This window comes from Macrosteles quadrilineatus, unplaced genomic scaffold, assembly GCF_028750875.1.
Source record: "Macrosteles quadrilineatus isolate MER2022 unplaced genomic scaffold, UCM_ALF_1.0 Scaffold_9__3_contigs__length_116548681, whole genome shotgun sequence".
Classification (NCBI taxonomy): domain Eukaryota; kingdom Metazoa; phylum Arthropoda; class Insecta; order Hemiptera; family Cicadellidae; genus Macrosteles; species Macrosteles quadrilineatus.
In genome coordinates, this window is record NW_026542602.1 from 34,258,730 (window position 1) to 34,282,676 (window position 23,947).

At 36.2% G+C, this 23,947-nt stretch overlaps 3 protein-coding genes across 4 annotated transcripts; all 3 read left to right on the plus strand.

The window, feature by feature from the left end:
- Positions 1 to 4,718: 4,718 nt before the first annotated feature.
- Positions 4,719 to 8,049, plus strand: LOC129003318 (uncharacterized). The gene is made up of 2 exons (XM_054431611.1): positions 4,719 to 6,032; positions 8,002 to 8,049. Exons 1-2 carry the CDS (start codon positions 4,719 to 4,721, stop codon positions 8,047 to 8,049), a joined length of 1,362 nt encoding a protein of 453 aa, XP_054287586.1.
- A 1,080-nt stretch (positions 8,050 to 9,129) lies between these two features.
- On the plus strand, positions 9,130 to 10,462 carry LOC129003185 (uncharacterized). The gene has a single exon (XM_054431458.1). It carries the CDS (start codon positions 9,132 to 9,134, stop codon positions 10,143 to 10,145), a length of 1,014 nt encoding a protein of 337 aa, XP_054287433.1. The 5' UTR covers positions 9,130 to 9,131; the 3' UTR covers positions 10,146 to 10,462.
- A 201-nt stretch (positions 10,463 to 10,663) lies between these two features.
- On the plus strand, positions 10,664 to 22,980 carry LOC129003186 (transcription elongation factor 1 homolog). 2 transcript variants are annotated; one of them, XM_054431460.1, is made up of 4 exons: positions 10,830 to 11,072; positions 20,084 to 20,203; positions 20,940 to 21,077; positions 22,807 to 22,980. In XM_054431460.1, the coding sequence occupies exons 2-3, from the start codon at positions 20,088 to 20,090 to the stop codon at positions 21,070 to 21,072; spliced, it is 249 nt and encodes an 82-aa protein (XP_054287435.1). In that variant the 5' UTR covers positions 10,830 to 11,072; positions 20,084 to 20,087; the 3' UTR covers positions 21,073 to 21,077; positions 22,807 to 22,980. The 2 variants fall into 2 exon arrangements, with proteins under 2 accessions (XP_054287434.1, XP_054287435.1); XM_054431459.1 differs by lacking the exons at positions 20,084 to 20,203; positions 20,940 to 21,077; positions 22,807 to 22,980 and adding exons at positions 16,397 to 16,594; positions 17,307 to 17,721 and having other exon boundaries at positions 10,664 to 11,072.
- Positions 22,981 to 23,947: the final 967 nt, after the last annotated feature.

A 23,947-nucleotide genomic window follows, 5' to 3' on the forward strand; every position in this document is an offset into this window, starting at 1 on the left:
CATCCCTGGTTTTATATAGTATACAGTACATTGCAGAATTTACTGGCAAACTAGTGAAATCCAAATGTAATGTTGCTTACTGGCTTAATGATAAATCACGATCAGCTGTATTGAGGTAAACAAAAATCAACAGACAAATGGCTTCTAATGCTATTCTTATGGAGAACATTTTACGTTATATCATTGACTAAGTCAAAGGTTATGTCTAATTTTGTGTTAAAATTTGGGGAATTTCACTATTTTTCCGGGATCGAGACCTTTAATTTGAACCCTCTCCCGTCGTTCTACGACTACCCAGTCGCCCACAATTTTGACGCAAAGAATCGGCTTTCGTAATTAATATATAGATAGATATTTAATTTCCACAAAATCAGTTAATGTAACCAATGCGTTTCGTTGAATTGAAAAACAAAGAACACAATTAAATCAAACAGCTGATGTAAACAATATTATGTTCTTCGTAAGGATAACATGGGAACTTAATAAAAATAAGGCAGAGGCCAAGGGACTTTTTCAAAAATTTTAGGCCAGTTTGCAAATCTACGCAACACGCTCTTTCCAATGAGACGTCAGTGGATAAAATCGGTTTAGAAATGGTGGAGGATTCAACCGACAAACTTCGTGTTCGCGTATTAATTATATAGATTTCATATGTGCATGAAATGTTGGTGTGAAACCAACTTGTATAACTTTAAGCTAAATGGTTTAAGTTACCTGGCTTAGTCAAGTGATCCTTCTTCAGTATTACACTACTATAGTTTCGGACTTGAAAATAAGTCCATCTTCAGAAAACGTCAATAGGTCATCTAACCAAATTGGTTAGATGACCTATTGACGTTTTTGTTAACCTGAAGATGGACTTCCAGAGGCTACCTCACCATGTATACCTTTGAAGTAGAGGCTATATTTATTCCCAAAAGGTATCAAACGCCAGCTCCTGATCAAATCTTTTCTATCCCTTTAAAGTTTGTTTCGTGTTTTTAGTCTTCACGTACAGAGACTTAAATCTTTGTATTAAATTGTTAGCAATCATAAATCGTGGACAGAATCTTCCACAAAAGATAAATACAATATAGTTTAACACCCTAGAACTCCTTAAAAAATATATTTTTTTTAATGGGGTGAAGATGATCCCGTGAGGATCGAAACCGGTCGCCTTTCAAGGTCAAAAGGATCACTTGACAGCAGGTAATTTCACCAGTACACGTATTGATCAGTGATTCGGAGGCTTAACTCAAACAAAATGAAAATATATTTTGTTAATGCTTCGTCATAATGTTAAAAATACTCAATACCACAACAAATTCATTAATTTTACATATGTAAACGTTGATAGTTGTATGCGTATTGTATTTTAATATATCTTCTGTATACATCTAGTCCTCTATATTTTCTGTGAACACAAATGCTTCTGTATACACTTTTTTGCAACTCACAGTAACTGAGAAATATTCTAAACTGGTTAACTGTTTTTATAAATTGTTGCCATTATTTCTCAACCCGTGCTTAAAAAATTAGTGACTCGTGGATGAATCCAGATACAAAATTTAATCTAAATCGGACCACAGGTTTTGTCTGTAGCTCTGTATCTGGATCATACAAGTGTGTTATATAACATGATCAAATCACATAGTCAAAATATGTTTTATTCTATAACTTTTAATTTAATTAAACATAAAAGTCATGCTCCCTCCATTTTTAAAGTATTCAGTCCAAAAATGTAATAAATTTACTTGTGCATACATATTTATTTCGTTTTAATAAATAATTGAGGTGATGCAATACACTTATGTAGGCAGTCGCAGCAGTCGAAGCCGGGCATAGCGCCTAGAGTTTCACGAACGCAAACCGCGCAACGAGTAGCTAAATGAGCCGTAGAGTAAGTGAGCCATCTAATATTTTGAAGAGGGTTCACTTACTCTACGGATCATTGTGCCAATGATCTGTAGTGTAAGTGAGCCATCTAATATTTTTCTGCAGGCTCGTATAGTATACGAGCCTATTCCTATAATTTATATTATTCATTATTTTGGCTGATTCAGCCGATTCCTGAATTATCAAATAATTCGTAAGCTTGGCTCATAGTCACTATGATCTGTAGAGTAAGCGAACCTTCCTACTGTATTTTTAAATATAATACACGAGGCTCATAGGCACAATGATTTGTAGAGTAAGTGAACCCTCTTCATTTACTTTTTATTTTCAATAGGCTCGTATAGTATACGAGCCTGTAGTGCAAGTGAACCTTCAATATTATTTAAAAAGCTCGTATAGTCTATGATCTGTAGAGTAAGTGAGCTGTCCCCCCCCTACTGCAACACTGCAACCTCAGCGCGCAATCCAGGGAGTTATTATACATCGATGACAACAGCTGGCCAGCTGATTTACAGCCAGTGCTGCCAACGTATTTCGCGCGCATACGACGTTGCCTGCATGTTAGGCCTCTTTTATGCACGGCGTTTTCGGTCGGGCGAAATCGTCGGGCGGAATCAATGTCCCTATGCAGTTTCTCCGCCGAGCGGAATCCGCTGATGCCCGTGGTGGGGGTGTTCAGTGCTACCAACTTCGTTCATTTTGCCATCGTCAGTGACCCAAGATGGATCCTTGTGTATTGGTGTATACTTATTTGTACATGAAGAGAAAAAGACGACGGCGAAGGAGATGGGCTGTACACCCGGTTAATGAAAGTCGTAGGGTGGATGGGGCTTTCACACGCCTATATGGGTTGCTGCGAAATGATGGGGAAATGTTTGAGAAGTTCCTACGAAACTTTGCGTTTGTATTATTCCGCAGATTTAAACAAAAATGTAATTAATTCTCATGCAGTAATTTTTTCCCTAATTACATCACATTACTTGTACTCTTCAATCAATTACAATGAATAAAGATATTCTATTTACAATGATTACCGTAGGTGATTTCAATACTGTGGATGACAGAGCGTGGGGTAGGTTGGCAGCACTACATTCCGCCCGACGGAAAACGCAGTTGCATAAAAGGGTTCAATTTGAACCTATGTAAAAACACGCTCCACGAAACGCCGAAACTCGGCGGAGTCTAAGTCCTCCGTCGGCCTCCGACGGAATTCTGAAACGCGACGGAGATTCCGTTGTGCATAAAAGGGCCCCATTTGATCCCATGTTAAAACACTCACCGACGGAAAGCCCGATAGATTCTGATAGATTCCGCCCGACGGAAAACGCTGTGCATAAAAGAGGCCTTACGTGCTCACTATTTCGTGCCTTCACGTTGCAAATCTGGAGTGAGACAAAGTAATTAGAGTGAGACAATGTTAACATTGTCTCACTGATGAGCGAATTGGCCACTTTGCTTTCTCAAATCAGTGAGAGAACATGTACATTGTTTGGTAACTGTAGGAAAAGTAGCATTACTCTATCTTTTGTGAGATCTCTTGTACCAACAGTAGGGAATTTTGTACATTTTTCAGGGAAATTTAGTACCAAAATGTGGTAGTGGTACCCCTGTGGACACACTGGTACTGGTAGTCAGTAGTACTCACTCTAGAGATGTGCCAAGCAGTTACTTGGGCGAAACAGCTGCAGCTAGTTCCAAGGTCGCCGTGGAACTCGTTCCAAAAGCAGTTCCAGCTGCAGCTGGTTTTGCCCGCTGCAGCTGGTTTTCCCGCTGCAGCGGAGCTATGGCTGTAGTGAGTGGAACGAGGCAAAAGGGCGGATGAACAAAATCTCAGTTTATTACCATAATTTGAGACGGATTAGTTTAAACTGTTCTTGAATTAGAATAGGTATTGTTTTAAATAATGCAAAATAGCAGCTATAAAGAAATCAATATCGTGTTTTGGAAATGTTGTACAAGTAATTAATTATTTTAGTTTGTCTATCTAGGGTCTAAAAATAATACGTGACAAGGCCGGTATAAATTATTTTAGAGGTCCTTCATATTATGCATTTATAATTATACATTTTATTTTAAGAGGTGTTAGAATAATATTATTCAAACACCTCTTACACTAACTCTTAATATAAAATTCTAAAGTTAATAGCGAAAAAATCCTGAATTAAGTTAAACACAAACAATTATTACGGTACTGATTACTGAGGAAGAGATGATTAAATTTGTATATATTATGAGCACGACTTAACTGGGACTGATGTACTTTTATTTAATTCCTGCCTGAAAACAAAAACAGAAAAAATGATTAATTTCTTTTAAGGCATGTCAACCATATCCGCTAATCAAACCTTTGTTTACAATAGAGTCAATAGACCAAATAAGTCAAAACGCATCAGCTGCACAGGCAGCACAGGCTAGCTAGAACTTAATGTTTTAGTGAGAGTATTAATAAACCAGCTGCAGCTGTTTTGTTGTAACTGTATGTGTTTTACAAATCCAGTTACTCCGGAACTTATCTTTAAAAATTTACAAAAAGGCTGCGCAGCTGTTTGTGCGGAACTACATTCAAATCGTTCCACCATTTCGCGTGTTGAATCTTGAGCTGAGTTGTTTAAGATATTAATTCATACCTTTAAATAACCCTGTGGTTGTCTTTAACCTAATTTTGTGTATCCCTTATGTGTTCACTAATACATTCTGTAATGTAATAAGTGGGTAAGTGGTATTTTAAGCCTAATTTAACCTTAAATATTTCTCTATCTGTCTTTTACTCTAGACCTAGCCTATCATAACCACATAGTTAGCTTACAACACCTTACACAAAACACCTGGCTGGGCCTGACAACATGTCAGGGTCAGGTTCAGCCCAATCCTCGGATGAGACATTTTCGATAACATCAGAATATCAAAAGGAAACAAATGAAGCTGTAGCCTCAATAATCAACCTTCACCAAGGCCAAAATGATAATGACACTATGGAAACAAATACAGATAACCCTCTTAAGAGAAAGCAATCTTTAGAGTCAGTCACAGAAAGTTTACCCCCAGGTGATAACAGGTACAAAAAACAAAATACTAGACGTAAAAGACAATATAATCTAACCAATGAAGGACCTTTTGAGGTCATTGTACAAAGCAGGGATAAAAACAAAATCAACCCTTTTGCTGTTGGAAAAATTATAAAAAATAACCATGAAAAAATTGATTTCATAAAGCGAGCTGGAAAGAATGTCGTAGTTACTTGCAAAGATGCACATTCAGCCAACCAGTTGGTAGACTCCCCCCACCTAGTACACTATAATGTTTTCATACCTGCCTCCCGGGTTGAGGTAACCGGAGTAATATTTGTTGAGCCTGATATTAATGAAGACGAACTTATAAATGAGGGCAATTGTGTCTATCACATAGTACATGCCAAGCGTATCACCAGGTACATAAACAGGGAAGTAATCAACACTAACTTCATGATGATAACTTTTGATTCCGACAAACTCCCGGAGTACATTTATCTAAATTATGTAAGAATGCCTGTAAAACAATACATGAGGCCTATTAGGCAATGTTACAACTGTTTCCGCTATGGGCATGTTGCCAAATCTCCATGCGACAAAACCAAAACTTGCCGAGACTGTAGTCAAGAGTATCACGAGGGACCTTGTACTACATCGATTAAATGTGCCAACTGCGAGGGACCCCACCCAAGCAACAGTAAAACTTGTCCAGAGTACATAAGACAAAAAAAGATAAACGAAAGAATGAATGACTACAAGGAAGATTACTACACTGCAAGTCAAAATGTATCGAAGCTGAACAACAGCAACAAATCACTCCTGTCTGATAGGCCTAGAGCCACATATGCTGAAAAGGCTGGACTCCACAGTCAACAAATCATGAGCCCAACGTCATCTCAATACCAATACAGTGAAACAAGTACAGACAATAAATATCTTCCTCTACAAGATGAATATGAACACGATATCAGCCCAAATAGCCTACCAGTTCCCTACAATACCAAGCCCAAATCAACTCCAACCCCTCGCAATCTGCAAGATCACACTTACCATAAAGCGCCTAGGGCTAGAACCCAAAACAGCTCACCGACAACCCCACCCCCCGTTTCAAACACCCCCCAGCAACATTCCTTTTCTGGCGGCAGCAATGTAAACTTAAAAAAACTTCTGAGTGAGAAAATAAAAGAAATGAGAAACAAGATTCAAGGAGACAACACAATCAGTAAAAATAAATTTGATGATTTATTGAACCAGTTTCAGAAAGATATAGGCCTAATAGAACCTACAACATCCAAACAAGTGGCTTCTAAAAATTTACGACAAACAACATTAAAAACTACTATTGGAAACAATAGCAATAATAGGAAATTACAAAATGCACGTTAATATAATTCAGTGGAATATAAGATCTCTACAACAAAAATGCAAAAGCCGACTCAAACTGTTGGAAAAAATCCAATGGTAAAAAACACTGGCCAAAGCAAAATAGGCCTAAATATTGTACAGTGGAATGCCAGATCATTGCTTCCAAAGTGGCCTGAATTTAACAGGTTACTTTATCTTCATAAGATACACATAGCTGTAATACAAGAATCTTGGTTAACTAAAGACAGTATTATAAGAGATAGTAACTACACAATAATTCGCGAAGATAGAAAGGATGGGTATGGAGGTATTGCATTTATCGTACACAAAGAAATACTCTTTGAACAGGTAAAAATACAAGTCGACCTGGTAAAAGAACCTATACAAATGAGTGCAATAAAAATTAGGAATTATAAAGTGCCAATCACTATCATTAACCTTTACTGCCCAAATAATCACATTAATACAAGATTTTGGAAGGAAGCTCTTTTTACAGATGATAATACATACAAAATTGTGTGTGGAGATTTTAATGCTCACCACACATTTTGGAATTGCAACAATATTGATGCAAGGGGCAAAGCAATTTTTGAAGCTTACGCTGACTCACAATTTATCATCGCTAACGATGAAAACCACACAACTGTACCCTCAGTATACAGAGCACCCTCAACCATTGATTTAACTTTCATCACCCCAAAACTATATATATTGCTTAACAGTTGGGAAGTACACAATGATGCTATCGGCAGTGATCACTTTCCAATTTTTATAAGCTTTGACACACAAAGTATTGACAATGATTCAGGCAAAGGAAGCAAATTTAACTCAACTAACAATAGGAGAAATTTCAAACTAGCGGATTGGAAGGGCTATAGTAACATAATTAAAGATGAAGTACATGCAGTAGAGCAAAACAATATTGACTTAACCGACAACGTAGCTAATTTGTATACAATTATAAATAAGGCAGCTGAAGATACTATCCCGAGATATAAGAGCTTTCCTGGAAACTCACACAAATTTCAGGCAAAGTCATGGTGGAATCAAAACTGCTCCAGAGCAATAGCCGAAAGAAGGCTATCGCTAAAATTGTTCAAAATAAACATGACACCACTCAACTACCATAGATATCAACTAGCACAATTCAAAGCTAGAGAGATTATTAGAATAGCAAAGAAACAAGAATGGGAAAAATTATGCAAAAATATAGGTGAAAAAAAATGCTCACAATACGCCTGGAAAGTTGTTCGCAGATTAAAAACCAATCAGAACCCTGATAATAACCCATTACACAATAAACCTGAACTTAAAGATAGTGTTATCAAACAATTAGTACCTGATTATGTCCCCAACCAACCTGAACTTGTCATATTGATCAAAGAAATCAACCAATCCAAACATTTCTTGGAGGAAAATTTTACAATAAATGAGTTGAACGTTGCATTATATTCCAAAAGTAAAGACACATGCCCCGGAAATGAAAATATCTCCTATAGTATGATTAAAAATCTACCTATGGTAGCTCTGGAAAAATTGCTAATTATTTATAACAAAATATGGAATAACAAGATTCAAATCCCTCTCCAATGGAAACAAACCAAGCTAACTGCATTTCCTAAACCTGGCTATGACGCAACAAAAGCTGAATCTTACAGACCAATTTCTCTAATCTCGTGCTTCATGAAAATTATGAACACCATGATAAAGAACAGATTAGAATGGTTCATTGAAAACAACAATCTGATTCCAGATAGCCAATATGGTTTTAGAAAAAGGAGGGGATGTGGAGACTATCTAATTCATCTCTCCTCAGAAATCAATGTAGCTATGACATATAAAGAATATATGCTTCTAGTATCTTTAGACCTGACCAAAGCCTACGACAGAGTTAATGTTGGTGTACTTTTGAGAAAAATGTACATATTTGGCATCCCAAAACGGTTCATAAATCATTGTCACAACTGGCTCATAGACAGACCGATAAACATGGGTTCAAGCAGCTCCGATCACACCAGAACTACGTGCAGGGGATTACCGCAAGGCAGTGTCATCAGCCCTATCCTATTTGCCCTATACATTTCAGACATTAATGATGAATTACCTTCTAATGTCAAGTCATTACAATATGCTGATGACATAGTGATATACAGTTCCAATAAGGATCTTAACACCACTAACTCTGACATCCAGAATTCACTTGAGCAACTGGAAAAGTATTTTTCAGGACTGAATTTAGAGGTCAATCCAAACAAAAGCAAAGCAATTTGTTTTACAAGAAGTAGAAATTACAATAACAATACTGTAAATCTATCAATCTGCAATGAAAATATACCTGTACAAGATCACATCAGACTGTTAGGAATCACAATAGATAGAAAACTAACTTTCAAAGAACACATCAACAACATCCATCACCAAACTTTGAAAGACCTAAACATACTCAAAATAATATCATGTGGGAACAAAGGTGCACATCCACGCTTTGTCTTAGATATTTACCAAAGCCTTGTCAGACCAAAACTGGAATATGCAAGCTATATATTCGGACATGCAGCCAATTGTACACTGAAAAAACTAGATATGATACAAAATCAGGCTTTACGAATATCAGTAGGTGCTCATAAAACCACGCCTATCATTGCCTTACACTCAGAAACAAGCAATTTGCCACTTACTGCTAGAAGAATAATGATCACTGAAAGGATTATCTACAAAATTCTCACAAATAGCGACCATCCTGCCTACTTCAACCTACTCTATCTGCATGCTACGGCTATAAACAATAAGTATTGGGCTCACAAGAACTGGCCCTTGTACATTAGTATGGCTAATGCAATAATAACAAACATAACACCTAATATTCATGACATCCCTAGAATCATGAACGAATATGACATGATAAAACCAATTTCTATGATAGAAGATAAGATTCTATGCAAAACAACCTATGATGCAACATTAAACAAAAACAAAAAGGAGGAGAATAATTATAGCCTAAAACAACAACATTTTATTACTTCCAACATAACCTATAGCAAATTTCTACAGATATTTACAGATGGATCAAAAACCGCATCCACAGTTGGCGCAGCCTTCTACATCCCGCAACTACTCACGAGCTACACGTACAAATTGAATAACATCATGTCAAATTATTCTGCTGAATTATATGCCATATATAAAAGCATTGTCTTCAGTGAGACATTGCAAAACCAAAATATAATTATTTTCTCTGACTCTCAATCAGCTATTTCAGCAATTGAAAACTATAAACACTCCAGAACAAGTGATGATATTATCTACAAAATTATCTCCAAAGCCCAGCAAAGCCCAAAACGCTATGTACTCCACTGGGTACCTAGTCACATAGGCATTCAAAATAATGAGATGGCTGATCAATTGGCTAAACAGGCAGCTAATGATGGGGAATCTGTTACGGATGTACACGTTCCTTTCAATGACTTCAAATCGTACAGGAAGAAAAGACATAGAGAAGTTTACAGTAATACAATTTTGTTCTCTGCCAAAGCCCAGTGGCACAAGATAATTCAAAAGGAAATTCCCAAAAGACCATGGTTCTATGAATCCAAATTACAGCGAAACGAAATAATCAACATTTGCAAACTCAGACTAGGTCATGCCAACTGCAACAAACATTTACACTCTAAGAACATGTATTTTACACCACTTTGCCTTCGATGCACGTTAGGCCAAGAAGAAACTCTCCAGCATCTATTTTGGGAATGCCCAAGCTATGAAGTCTTCAGGAAATCTTGCCTAAAAGAAATCTACAAAGAGTATAAGACTAACCTTGCAGCAGCACTCAGCTCCAAAAACGACAAAATTTATAAGGAAATTAACATATATTTGAAAGAAATAAATAAGAGACTTTAAAGAAACAAGAAACCTTCCAAACACCAACTGTACATAATTGTCACATTTATGTTGTCCATTCTTGGGATTCTTCATCCGTGGCCCCCCTCCCCATTTCTGGGTTAGGCAAGCCTGACGGGCCCCAGGCGAAGAAGATACCTTCTCTCCCTTCCCTAAATCCCAGGAACCCTAGATTTCCTATCTGTTTTACACATCAATGAAAAAAAATAACGTAACAAACCTCAAAAAACCATTGTGTGCTCCGTAACAAAAAAAGAAACATAACAATCAAAATAATAACAACATTAATGTAAACTGTGTAACTAACATAACCTAACCTTTGTTACAGAAAGTGTCAAATGCCCAAAGACAACCACAGAAGGATTCAGTGAGTAATAGTTAACTTTAGACATCGAACAGGCTGCGTGGAGCAATTATCCAAGCCTTGAGCCTTAAGAGCTCAGAATAAGAAAAAAAAAAAAAAAAAAAAAAAATCGTTCCACCGAGCTGCAGCTGAAAAAGTAGTTCCAGTGGAACTGGAACTGGATTGTGGTTCCGCTTGGAACGGTGGAACGAGTTCCACTCTCGGAACGGTGGATAAATGTAGTTATGTAGTTCCAGCTGCAGCGACACATCTCTAACTCACTCACTCCACCACAGTTAGTTACAGTTCCACACTCCACTCAGTGCAGTACTGCAGTGCAGTGCAGTAGTACTAGTTTAGTAGTCGAGTAGTCAGAATCAGAAAAAGAAAGAAGCCTTATTTATTATTTTACTCCATATAGTCCATTCCATTTTAAAAAAATGTTAGTGCAGTGATTACTTATTCCTGGTTGCTGTTGCGCTGTTGGGATTTTACGTTTAAAGCCGTAGGCCTATTACTATTACTATTAAATCAGTGTTTCAGTGACGACAGCAAGTTACATTTTTCCGGAGATTTAATCCAAGGTAAACATAGCCTTAAACGGATCTCTGTTACCCTCTAAGTTAACATATCTGTTGTATTATAAGTAACATAACTTAGTCTTAACCCTCCGAGTGTCCATAGTTTAGGCCTTAATGTCCACCTATTTTTGGCCCCTTTGCAAGGTTTTATTAAAACGGATCTGAGAAGCTTAAAACAATGTCAATTCTAATGTTCTATATACCATTTTGTTTGGAAAATCATGGGCTTCAATATTATATATAAAACATAAGGAACATTTTTTCAAAAAAAAAAATTTTTAGGTAAAAAAAAAATATAATTTCAAAAATTTTCAAAAAAAAAATAAGTTCGCGCTCAATAAAATTGTATAAATTATAGGCCTATAAATATTTGAAAATAGCCACTTTGTTCTAAATTTAATGAGGATTACAAATATATAATCATATAGCGAGGTAAGTTATCAAATAAATAAGTTATGAGCGAAAAACGGATTTCAGTACATAGCGTTTAGCTAAGAATGCATAGCCTAACCATAGCTAGGAATCTGGCTGATAATTTACATCAATATCACTACCTACTTCTTCAGGATCATCAACCAGCACTTCAAAACCACTTAAATCTTCTTATAATGCACCACGTATATCACTACTTTTGATTTTTAACACTAAAACAATGATAAACGTAATAAAACACATCAGTCATCGGTCCGGGGGAACCTAGCTGTTTACAAATACACGCACGTCAGCTGTCTGCTACAATATTTTCGGAACTAAAATGAATAGCGCTTAGAGACAGACCTCTGGAGAAAGCTTAGAATATTACGGAAAGAACGATACCTAACTCGATCCAGTTCAATCCGATTCAGTCAGTCATAGAGCCTTCGCCATAAACGATGTTTGTGCGTCATAAAAGTGACGCGTGACCCTACACAAAGTGTGTTGTGCGTCATTTTTATGACGCGTGACACTCGGAGGGTTAACAAGTTCAAGTATGAACAAGCATGTAGGCCTAAGTTAGTAAGCCGAAATGGCTAGAAAATATTCAGGCCATAAGTTACCTACGACTAAAATGCAAAATAGGTAGTCATAACTTAAGTAATAGGCTAGGCCTAAGTCAGTCATTTATTTGCCCAGATTTACAGTAATGCATTGGCTATAAAAAATACAACGTGTCTTAGGCTATAAGCTATATAAAATGACTAAGTTACTTAACCAAACAATATTTAGAATTAAGTTAGGCTAACTAGAATAGAACTAACTTCATAATAGGCCTATAATATAGGCTAGCAGCCTAACAAGGGTAGGCCCCTACACTTCTGTTGGCACAAACAACCGAATGTAAATATCGTTTGATATATCGGTTATTCGATATATCTTTTGGTTCCTATTTAGGTAAGGTTAACCTAACCAAGGCTATCTAATCAAACGGTACATATTAAATTAAACAATCGTATAATAAGAAATAAATACTAAGTTACTCATTCGGTTGTTTGTGCCAACAAATAAGATGGAAGTGTACCTTTACCTACTCGCCTAACATGCCATTAGTAAGTTAGTTCAGTGAATGTTCAGGAACAGTGTTGTTAAGTGTTGTAACGCAACTCGGACTTCGTTCTAACTATCCAATAGTTAAGCCTAGAGTGCCTAAAACAAATTGAGTTAGGCTACACGACGACTTGCCAATAAAAACCACAACGCGAGTTATCACCAGGTGGGGTCTACTCGGCCACTATAATCCAATACATGACTCTAATGCCCATGCTAACAATCAGACCGTTCACTCAATAATAATACCATATAATAGTACTGTACAAGTATACTATAGACAGAGGGACTAAACCTCTAGTAGGCCTAGCTGGTTTTAATAAATACCAAACCAAACTAGCAAAGCTAAATGTCAATTGCACTACTATCAAATTATTGAGCTAGCCTACTTAATAGTACCAGAGAAATAAATATTAAATACGTTCCAAACACTAGATAAATACTTCTGATAGCCGGTACTCCGCTATCCAAGCTACCAAGATAAGGCCTAACGTGTTGGATTACTAAACAAGCTGTTCAGGTTAAATTAAAATAATTAAATGATTAATCAATTTAACAACTTTAATCCTACTACTACTACTGCTACTATATCAACTTTATATTACTTAGCTGGGCTTCTGTTAATAGACTAAATAAAATTAGCTACTAGCCTACTGGCCGCGTGCTTCCAACTATGCACGCCAAATCGTGCAGCCTAGGTTTGTCGGGCCTCAGAGTTATTAGTAACTTAACTAACTCTTTGTACAACGCAAAATATCTACTACAGTGAATAAAATATATTATTTGCGCTTTAGCGCCTGCCCAGAACTGTCAGGAATATACTTAAATATTATTCCTGACACCTGTAAATCCTAGCTACCGTCAGGCTTTGACCAGCATGGTTACAACTCAACCAATAAAATCAGAGATGAATGTTTTAAATATTAACCATCAACTCTTAAACCAAAATGTAAGGAACGTCGTCCACTCACCAGTAGCGGGTCTCAACCCAACTTAACACCGACACTCCCTGTCCACCAGTCTCACTTCACACCACCAACGTACACGGCTTTAGTTCCATTAATATTTGTGAGCGCAGAGGAATTTTGGTACTTCGGTATTATTCGGAGGCCACCCTTTGTACAGCCCGCTGCGGCGGTTATGTTAGGTTGGGTTATCATAAATATGTTTTTAGAACTTTCCTCGTTTCATTATGAATCAAACGATACTAGATGAGTCATACTTTCGCTCGCCAAATCTCCAAGTAGGTCAAGGTGAGGTTGTTGACCAGAGCGTGCGCATCACCTGAAATTGCCTGTATCTGGTGTGGTAGCTAGCGGTGGCGACGCATTCAACTCAATCCTCGCCGACATCGCTGCCTTCTGAGAGGCAGAACTCTAAGGCCGCTAATTTGTCAAATATGGACAAAAGGCTAAGTCAATTAAAGTATGTTCTTTTTCCATTTATCATAACCCAACTGAAAATGACCACCACAACACGCTGTATAAAGGTGGCCACCCGAGGATAATACCAATATTACCAATAGGCCTAGTACCAACATTTTTGCACCATTATTTTCAGCTAAAAATATAGTTTCTGGTGATATAAATATATAGGTTCCCATGGTCATGTAAATCGCAATCATTACCGAGTTTTCCTCGGGGCGCATTTGTTGTTATAGAAAAATATCTGATCGCCAGCTGGCAACTTAAAGAGTAACATTAGGTACCTCAGGTCACAGAAAACATAGGTACTAGCCTACTATAACCCATGCACTCAGCATAGCAACGCTGGTGGCGCTGCCTACGAATTGACAGGCAAAGCTCTCTCAAAACACTTAAGTAATGCTTTTTACTATGCGGTTGGCATTCTGGGTTATAGTAGTATGTTTTCTGTGCTCACGTGCATCTTTCTAGGAACTGATGGAACATTATTTCATGATCTCACACCTCCCCCGCAACACACCTATCTACAGTTGAAGCTTAGAGTTGCGTAGACTGGAGCTCGGCTCCGTGAGTCATAGATGGTGTTGTTTTGTTTGCTATATAATAAATGCTTCTATTGATTTCAAGTACAAATTTAGCCTATTGAACTTAGCCTAAGTTACATGGTTTTAATACCTACGTTTTTGTATTATTATACTGCGAAAAAACATCACACAATCAGTCAGCATTCAAAAATGATTCAACTGTGTAACTTAGAAAGCCTTACTTTTTAACACGTTCGCTGCAGCACGTCATAAGGCAGGCGTATCGCAGTGCGACGTAGCCCGCAGCGTCGAACAAACTCGATTGCCGCGTCCACGTGATTTGCTTTCCAATTTCGGTCTGACAAATAGCAAATAACGTGCGGGGATGTCCTGCTTCACGACGAGAGTCGACATAGTTCGCTAAACACCCACAGATAGCAGCACAGCTCGGAACATAGCCGGTGCCATTGGTATTGTATTGCCAAATAGAGGGGAAAAAACGGGACAAAAAGTTGATTTTTTAGCTTGCCAGATAGGGATTTTATGGGGAAATTTACTCCCATCCTACACCACAACAAAACGCAAGTCACACACTACACGCTAACGTGGTATAGGTCCGCTTTCGACCGACGCTAGAGCAAAAAGAAGATATACAAAAGGCATTGCCAAGCGTTCCCGATCGGGTAGGGGCACACCATTAGGGGGCCGAGCACCGTGACCGATTGGGAACGGCCGCAACAACGTGTTAACCATTCCCCTATTTATAACATCACTAAATTTTGTATAAGGCAACAGCTTCACAACCTCTGGCAGTCTATAAAGAACAACAATTGTTGAGCATTTATGGCTCTTAAAATAAGTTACTTGTGCAATCTAATATTAGGGGAGCGAGCTGCTCTAGTGGTTAGAGCGCGGGACTCCGGTTCCTGGTGTCCCGGGTTCAAATCCCGCCAAATCACCAATGGATTTTATCCAAGTGATAGTGCCACAACCCCTAGGTCTAGCCTGAAATAATGTGAAAAACAATCCCGGGCTCGTGCCTAGGGTCGTAGGAAAAAATTAAGTTAGATGTAGAAGATCAAGTTCCCTCTATTTCTTGCATCATGGTCAAGATCTGAAAACTGTTGATTAAAAAGTTTATGTTTAGGCTATTTGAAAAAAAAAAACAAGACTACTGTGAATTTTAAATACAAGCAAGTGTCAACTTGGGCTATAATATATTAAATTGTGGGAAAACTTTTCTACAAGAGTCTGAGCCCAGCCATAACTCTAAGAGCCTTCTTCTGCCATTGAAAGCATCTACGGCAGAGGGTGAATTCCGCCAGATTTGTATTCCATAGGTACAAGAGATGGGTGTGGAAAAGGCCAAAGTAAGTAAGGTCATAAGCAAAACATCTTGACAAGTTTTCAGTTTCTGCAGCAAGCACTCTACTCTTGTCAGCTTTTTACAAAGACTATTACATGTACATCCCATCAGAGATTACTATATAAATTAATAGGGCCAACCAAGTAAATTAACAGGTTCAAACAAGTCTTCATCACAGTAAACATTTATCATAGTAAAAAAAGTAGGTATGAACAGTTTTTGAGTCATTGCTGAAGACTAGGTTATTTGCAGAGTACCACTCTTGAGCTTGCACCACAAGCTCAATTACGTTTTGTTAAAACATTTTCCAGATTACAATCTGAGTGAACAAGTGTTGTATAGCTTTACTGTATTGACATGGGAGAGACGTACAGAGCTGAAGTCATTTAATTGTCTAGGGTGGCCCTTTTTTCATTACATTGAGACCCAACGGTATAGCCTCCTGTGTATGGAAGAAGTGGGTTTTAAGAAACGGCCTCATGGTTGCAGATGACCTCCAGACGATTGCAAAAGGAACTGGCAGATATCCGAGTGAAAGAATTGCCGTTTTTCATCAATCTTCAGGTGGATGAGTCCAACTTGCTGGAATGGCGAGGATTATTAATTCCAAGCTCTCCGCCTTACAACAAGGGGGCATTTGTCATCGAGATCACTTTCCCCCCGGAGTACCCATTCAAGCCACCAAAGGTGAATATTGAGAGAAGCTTGTTTTTGAAGTTATGATTTATTTACGCAAAATCATTGCTTAAAAAAGTGTTGTTTTTTTATCAGTTTAGTTTGGTTGAAGGTTGATACTTTTCTATTGCTGTTAAATTTTGTAAATCTTATGACCCGAGCTCCACAAAAATCAATCTTAAGTCTTTCTTTTCTCTGTAGCCTAAATAACATTTCACAATTTCTGGTATTACAGAACTCCTCACATATCTACTCTTAACTTTTATTCTATTTATCTTTCTATGGTGGAAGAACTTTAGAAAATTTATCCTTGAAAGTTGAAAAATCTTTTGTAAGATAGGATATGCCCAATAAATATACAATTACCCGTATACATTTCTTTATGAATTGAATTTAGTTTATTAAATCTGTGCAAACTTATTATTTGAATTTGTTAATTATCTTTTATCTCTAGTGTTTCTCTGTTTTAATGTTTGACATTTTAGCAATATAAGACCTATAATCAAACTATGTAGGCCCTACTCATAAAATTATCATAAAACAGTTAAAGTAATATAGTCTAAATGATTCAAACTAATTCATCACAAATATATGATAAATTGGAATTGATATAGGCCTTTAAAATTATTGCTGGTACAAATTTTACATATCGTAATCACAAATTGTAATATTGGCCAGTAAAGGCATTTAAAATGAGCTTCTTTCAATATTTACCCGGTCGTAGGTGATCTTCAAGACCAAGATCTACCATCCCAATGTCGGTGAAGATGGAACAGTCTGCGTTTCGCTGCTTCACACAGACAATTGGAAACCTTCCACTAAGATTGAGCAAGTTCTGGAAGCCGTTGCCTCCATGGTAGACTGTCCCCAGCCTGATCATCCGATGCGAGCTCAACTAGCCGAGGAATACATCAAGAATAAGAAAAAGTTCCTGAAAAACGCTGAAGAATTCACTATCAAGTATGCTGAAAAGAAAGGGAAATCTTCATAGTTCCTCAACTGTGTGATTAATGAGAAAAAAGACTTTTGCTTTACGTTTTTTTACCAAAGTGTGTAGTTTTAGTTTTGTTGAAGTTTTTGTACCATAGTACTCAAAGATTATATTTTGTGAATACATGAACTTTGTTAAAACTACAATGCTGTTTTTCTTTCAAGTAGCCTACTTGTGTCTTTTTAAATTATACTTACCGGTAATCCAAATACCCCTGCAGCAGCAAGTGAAAGTTGATTTTCAATTAAATGTATTTAATTAACATTAGGGTTTATGAGTAGTCTTGTTGCTACAGGGAGGGTAAAAAATAGTGTTTTTTAGTAAAATATTAATAACTTAGCGTAAAATAAGTAAATTTACCAAGTTTGATCAAAATATATCCATAAACAAGCAAACTACAACATTTTACAATATTCTTCATAAGAATAACATGGGAATTTTAAAATTACAATTTTTTGATGGTGTTTAAAGATGTCTACTGAAGAGTGTGACGACTAGAAGGTCATCATTACAGTGACGTGTAGGAACTGGGAGGGAACGTGTTTGTAATGAATTAAGATTAATTGTCAAACTACCTTATGATTTACCTAGAGAACGTTAGTTTTCTATAGGCCTAGAGTTATAAGAGTAAAAACAACTTACTTCATCAAAGGATTTTTTAAATGTACTACTGGAGTAACCAATTTAAATCAAAGTTTAAAACTAAAATGAGGCTCACAACAAATAATAAATAATGGGATAAAGGTATACACACGAGGACTGTCCGTATGAGATCTCTAACAAGTTTCAGTTACAGCCACGTAGGCTATTTTAAATCTGAAACCAGCACCGTGATCTTTAATACTTTAACCACGCCACTATTTAAGCCGGTATTTGCAAAAACCTTTTGACTGAAAAATTTCAGATTTGATGTGATTGTGAAACATCAGTCTCAGGGGTTGTACCATTATCACTTCACCTCTATGCAACAATTAGTTTGCAACAATGTGAAGGAAAATCAAAGCTTAAAACTGGATTTCTATCTAATGTGGTCAACCCCTATAAAGTTCATCGCCAGTTGATGAATGAATGTCAATGAAATTTACCTAGAAAATTTGTGTAAGGGGTTAAGGGAGTTTAGAGATAGACACCAACACTTGCCGGAGGTTTACGGTGTTTTCACAGCTGTGACTTAACTGTTTTGTTTGGGAGGGACCAAGGTTAGAGGGATTTTGCATGTGTGACTGGTCAAGAGATTGCTGAACAAAAAGGTTGTCTGCTACTTCAAACTAACTGTTGCAAGGGGGGGGGGATTGGGCTTGTAGGGTGGTGAGGAAGTATAGAACAGTGCTGGTGTCAGATTTCAAGCTTACTTGGTTGCTACTTTAGATCGTCGGAAAACTTAATCCAAACATAATCCCTTTACTCCTCTCTTCCATTTCTATTAAAAAAAGAAATTTACCAATCATTAACTGAGAAGTATTAATATAGGCTACAGTGTATTTAATATAGGCCTACCTACAGTGAATAAGTTCTCTGACATTAATTTAAACCATTTTTAACTCAGTCATCAGTTAAAATTTATTGCTGGTAATACTTGAAACTCAATTTTTTTATTTGTAAAAAATAAGGATTAACATTAAATCTAGAAATGTATCAGATTAATGTGGTCAAACTAGATAGGTAGATGGGCCAATATGTCAAACATATTTGAAATGTACAATGTACACAATTTTAATATTATTAACAATTAGAAGTTATTAATTTATTTTTGATAATTGATTCAGATACATACCTACCCAGCTACATTAGATACATAACACTATTCATTAATATTTTGCTATAAAAGGTCCACACATTAACCCCTAAAGGCTAAATCTATTTAGGCTCCTTTAGAACAAGATACAATTGATATAATTGATACATCTGGACTGAGGAACATGAAGGTAAATGAATTAAACAGAATCGTCGCTAGCAAGACGAAGGTGGGTAAGTACATATGCTTTACATACTTACTCTCCTTTGTCTTGCAATCGATGAATTGTACAGTAATACAATTTTAAAAGCTGATAAAATTTTGAACAATGTGGAGCTGCTTTCTCATAGATAAGTAGGGTGAGTGCACCAGAGTGAATGACCTTCGGGTTAAGGCTTAATATTTAAGTTTAATGTAGGTTTCCACGTGTCTGCCATAAGAAAATAGGTCACTAATTCTTTTTATAATACGGCGCTCGGCACAACGCTATGACCAAAAGCATGGCACATGTTTGTGCGACGGCTGTGGCAGTGGTGGGGGTATCAGGGCTACCAATTTAAGGATTTCTTTTCCAATAGTTAATAGTGATGGTAGAATCGAAAACTGTTAATTTAAATAATACTAAAGACTTGCTGGTTGGAGCACCACGCTGAAACTGACTGGGGCCTTTTTTTTAGAATATGAATTCATAAGTCATTGAAACAAATTTGAAAATTTCACTGACGCTAAAGAGTTTATAAATCAAAACAAAAAGATAATTTGTATTACATTCCAGCGAAATGGGAAGAAGGAAGAGTAAGAGGAAGCCTCCTCCTAAGCGTAAAGCCATTGAACCTTTGGACACCCAGTTCAACTGCCCATTTTGCAACCACGAAAAATCTTGTGAAGTGAAAATGTAAGTCTATAGAATTATAAGAGCTATGACATAAACTTACCCTAGATAGTAAATGACTAAAAAAGGAGACTAAAAATTAAGTTTAGTCAATTTAAAGATAACTAGCCTTTATCTTTAGTCAGCTACACTCTCACTTGGAAAAATTACAACAAAGCATCAGTGCAAATTTATTAGCAGCTGCGCTATGAAATAGGGTTCTAAATTTAATTTGCCTTAATATCATGTAGGATTGATAGGTAACCTAGCGTTCCCTAAACTTAATTGTGACAATTTGGAGTAAATAGGTGCAGATTGTGGATGAATATTCAATATTCATAACATATAAAGTTGACTCAATTTTATTAAATATAAAGTTTCATTCAAACTAAATAATTCACTGCTCAAACTTCATTTTTAAATCTCATTTGTATGCATAGAGCAGAAATATATTGACTAGCCAACATATTTTTTTTGTTACTAGATTGTTCTTGAGGCACTACAGTTTCTTTAAGGGATTTGCAGTCTTTATATGAATCCAAACTAATGATGATTTTTGGCCTCTAAAGACCTCAAAACGTAAAACTAAATCGGTCCCGGGTCCAGTGTCTTAGCATGAGACTTACTGTAATAGCTTATCACCTACAAGAAGGTAGCCACATTCACAAAATAATCTTGGGGTTTACAATCATTAATTTTTAAAGTTTTTGACTGTTCAGAAATATTTTGTGTTACTGTATTGGAATTGTAAATTTTTCAGTGACAAAGCCCGACTTTCAGCAAGGATTACCTGTCTAGTATGTTTGGAAGATTTCCAGACGACGATTAACTTTCTGTCAGAACCGATTGATGTTTATAATGACTGGATAGATGCATGTGAGACTGCTAATTGATTCAGGTTAGTGTACCTTACTATTTCCAAAGAAACCTATTTTAAAAGGCTTCGTACTGATGAGGAAATACAAACAAAAGCACATAGAGTAGGGGTTCACATTAGCATAAGCAATCATAAGGAACTGGATTTTACAATAAAGTAATACAAATTTACTCTTTAGGAGCGTCTATATGACATATGAACACTTCTTTGGTAGCCTGTAATATTTATGATGGGAACTGAGCATCTGATTTGTACAATCAAATTGAATTGCTATACCTGATCGGGTTGCCAGAATTCTACCTCCAGAAATTTACCCCCCACGGAAAAATGCCTCCGTCATTTTGATGTCACAGGTCTGGTGATATATTTCTGGACCCACATTTTTAGGACGAATAATTTATTATTCATTTAATCAACTCACGTTTCACGGTTTAGTTAACAGTTGTAATTAATAAAAATCCCAATATACCTGACACCGGAATTCTACACCTGGAAAGTGGAAATCAAACCCCGTGGTCGAATTAGACAAGTCCAACACCAGAATTCTACCCCCGGAAATCTACCCCTCTTGGTCGGCTAAGCTACGTATCGGCCAAGATTCATTAATTGTTGTAGTTGATTTTCCTGACCTAACCTAACACTAGATAATAGAAAGTAATGAATAACCGAATAGCCGTTGATTTACATAATCTAATCAATGAAATCAACTGCAACAATGAATCTTGGCTAATACGTTGCGTAGCTGACCATGGGGGGTAGATTTCCGGGAGTAAAATTCTGTGGTATGGAAAAATCACTTCATCAGCAAAGAATTACATGTTGATTATTTAATAATATATTGGGGGTAAATTTCTAGTCACAGCTGTTTTTCAACCGTGCATAGAACCCCTCATAACGTAAAAATGACGTAATAGTTTTTTCATGGGGGTAGTTTTCTGAGAGTGGAATTCCGCTACCCCACCTGATCATTAATGTTTTTTTTTGTTTTAGTCGTAGTCCTAAAACGGTTTAGTAAATTACTATTGTTTGTTGATCTTTTTTATTAACTTTACTATTGTTTTACATTGTTGTATAGTTTCTTTGTACATTAATGACAACTACTATTGCCAATACACTGTATTTAGGGTCCATAACAAATATCTAGATTCTATGAAATAAAGGAATATAAATGAATAAATGGGAATTTCATAAATCCGATGCTATTATACAAGAATTACTAGAAAAAATATCCTGTCTAAAAAAAGACTGCATGACAAAAACAAAGATTTTTTTGAATTTTTCAGTCTATAACATTGTCACTTTTAAACACTCTGTTAAATTATGAGAATGAATTTGAGTCCATTATTTATGAATAAATTAATAAACCTTTCTTGTTAAAAAAAATATGTATAAATTGTGAACATGTCCTCTGGATGTGGGGACATTATTGTCCTCGACAATCGCGGCTTGAATAGATTTTTCTTACTTGTTGTTTGATCACTCTAAGACTCGGTTTGGCTTGATGGTCGAGTCGCTCGCTAGCCTCGAAGTTTTTCAAGAATAGAAATCGTATCATCTTGCTGGAGTATGTTGATCAACATCAGGAATATTGCCATGGTGTCAAGTTCAGCACCAGTTTTAAAAGACTTCATGATGTACTCACATATTTTGTGTATAGATATTTTGAAAGTATAGGCCTAGGCCTTTATCTCTAAATATTAGATTTTTGTGTATTGTTGGATATTTATATACATTAAAATGTTTTTTCCAGGTACCACTTATTTAAGCCAAGGATTTAAATAGCCTATGTCTCAACACATCATGAAGAAATTGATGTTCTGTTTACTGTGAATGTGATTTTAATTAGTTTAGGTTTATCATAGAACCTTTTTTATCTTACATTTTTGTCAATGTATTATTAGAAATAGAAAGAGTTTTACAAGAATGTTTAGTTTTATTGATTCCTGTAGCTAACATTGTCTAGAGAAAGTTAGTTTTTCGTCATAAGCATTGACTAAATGAAATGTACCTTATGATTTTTTTTGCAAACCCAGTAAAGCTTGCTTTTTAAAAATACTGTACAGCTTCCAAAAAGTAGGATTCAGAATAGAAGGGGAGAGAATTGACAATTTGTTCCATGTTAAAAGGTGTGAATGTAAAGAAAGTAAGAGCAATTTTAATTTAGTACATATTTTCTATGAAAAGAGTTATGCTCCAGCAAAAAAGGGCGTTTAGGGTGATTTTTAATTCGACACTGATAAAAGCTAAGGTAAGGCAAGCTTTTAGATATGTAAACATATTCAACATCTACAGTCTTCTCATTTAATTAAGAGTCAATTCAATTTGTGATTCAATCAATGATAAAAATTGCAATAGGTAACAATGTTCATAATCTTAAGACAGGATCACACCGATTGGTAGAGCAGCGCGATTTGGAATTTTAAAAGAAATAAAAACCAGTTTGCCAAATAGGCAATTGCCGATTGAATGAAACCCTCTTTTGGATTTTTTTTTATAATTTCAAAGTTGGTATAAAGTAGGAAGGTGGTATAAAAATAGGATTCCTAAATTCAATCAGCATTCTATCCTGTTTAAGAATTTGTTGTCTGCAAAATCACTTTAAGAGAAAAACATTATCACCATCCACTGTTCTTGGTTTTCTTTCATCACTTAAGTATAGGGTTTAGCACATTTTAACAAGAGTAGAGTATACACTTTTTCATATACCCATAGCTGTACCTTTAATGAAGCAAAATAGATTTGATTTCAGTATAAAACTATTACAGAGAAGCAAAAAAAAATATATTTTTTACCAAGAATGAACAGGACCAAATTTTAAAGATAAAAAATTGGTTTTGGATACCTACAAAATATTGTTTGTTTGTGGAAAGATTTTCTTTATTATCGTTTTT

Coding starts and splice junctions, on each gene's coding strand:
- LOC129003318 (XM_054431611.1), top strand. CDS start 4,719: ATGTCAGGGTCAGGTTCAGCCCAATCCTCGGATGAGACATTTTCGATA. Junction 6,033..8,001: donor CCTTTTCTGGCGGCAGCAAT/GTAAACTTAAAA, acceptor ATCTGATTCCAG/ATAGCCAATATGGTTTTAGA.
- LOC129003185 (XM_054431458.1), top strand. CDS start 9,132: ATGAACGAATATGACATGATAAAACCAATTTCTATGATAGAAGATAAG.
- LOC129003186 (XM_054431459.1), top strand. CDS start 16,397: ATGACCTCCAGACGATTGCAAAAGGAACTGGCAGATATCCGAGTGAAA. Junction 16,595..17,306: donor ACCCATTCAAGCCACCAAAG/GTGAATATTGAG, acceptor ACCCGGTCGTAG/GTGATCTTCAAGACCAAGAT.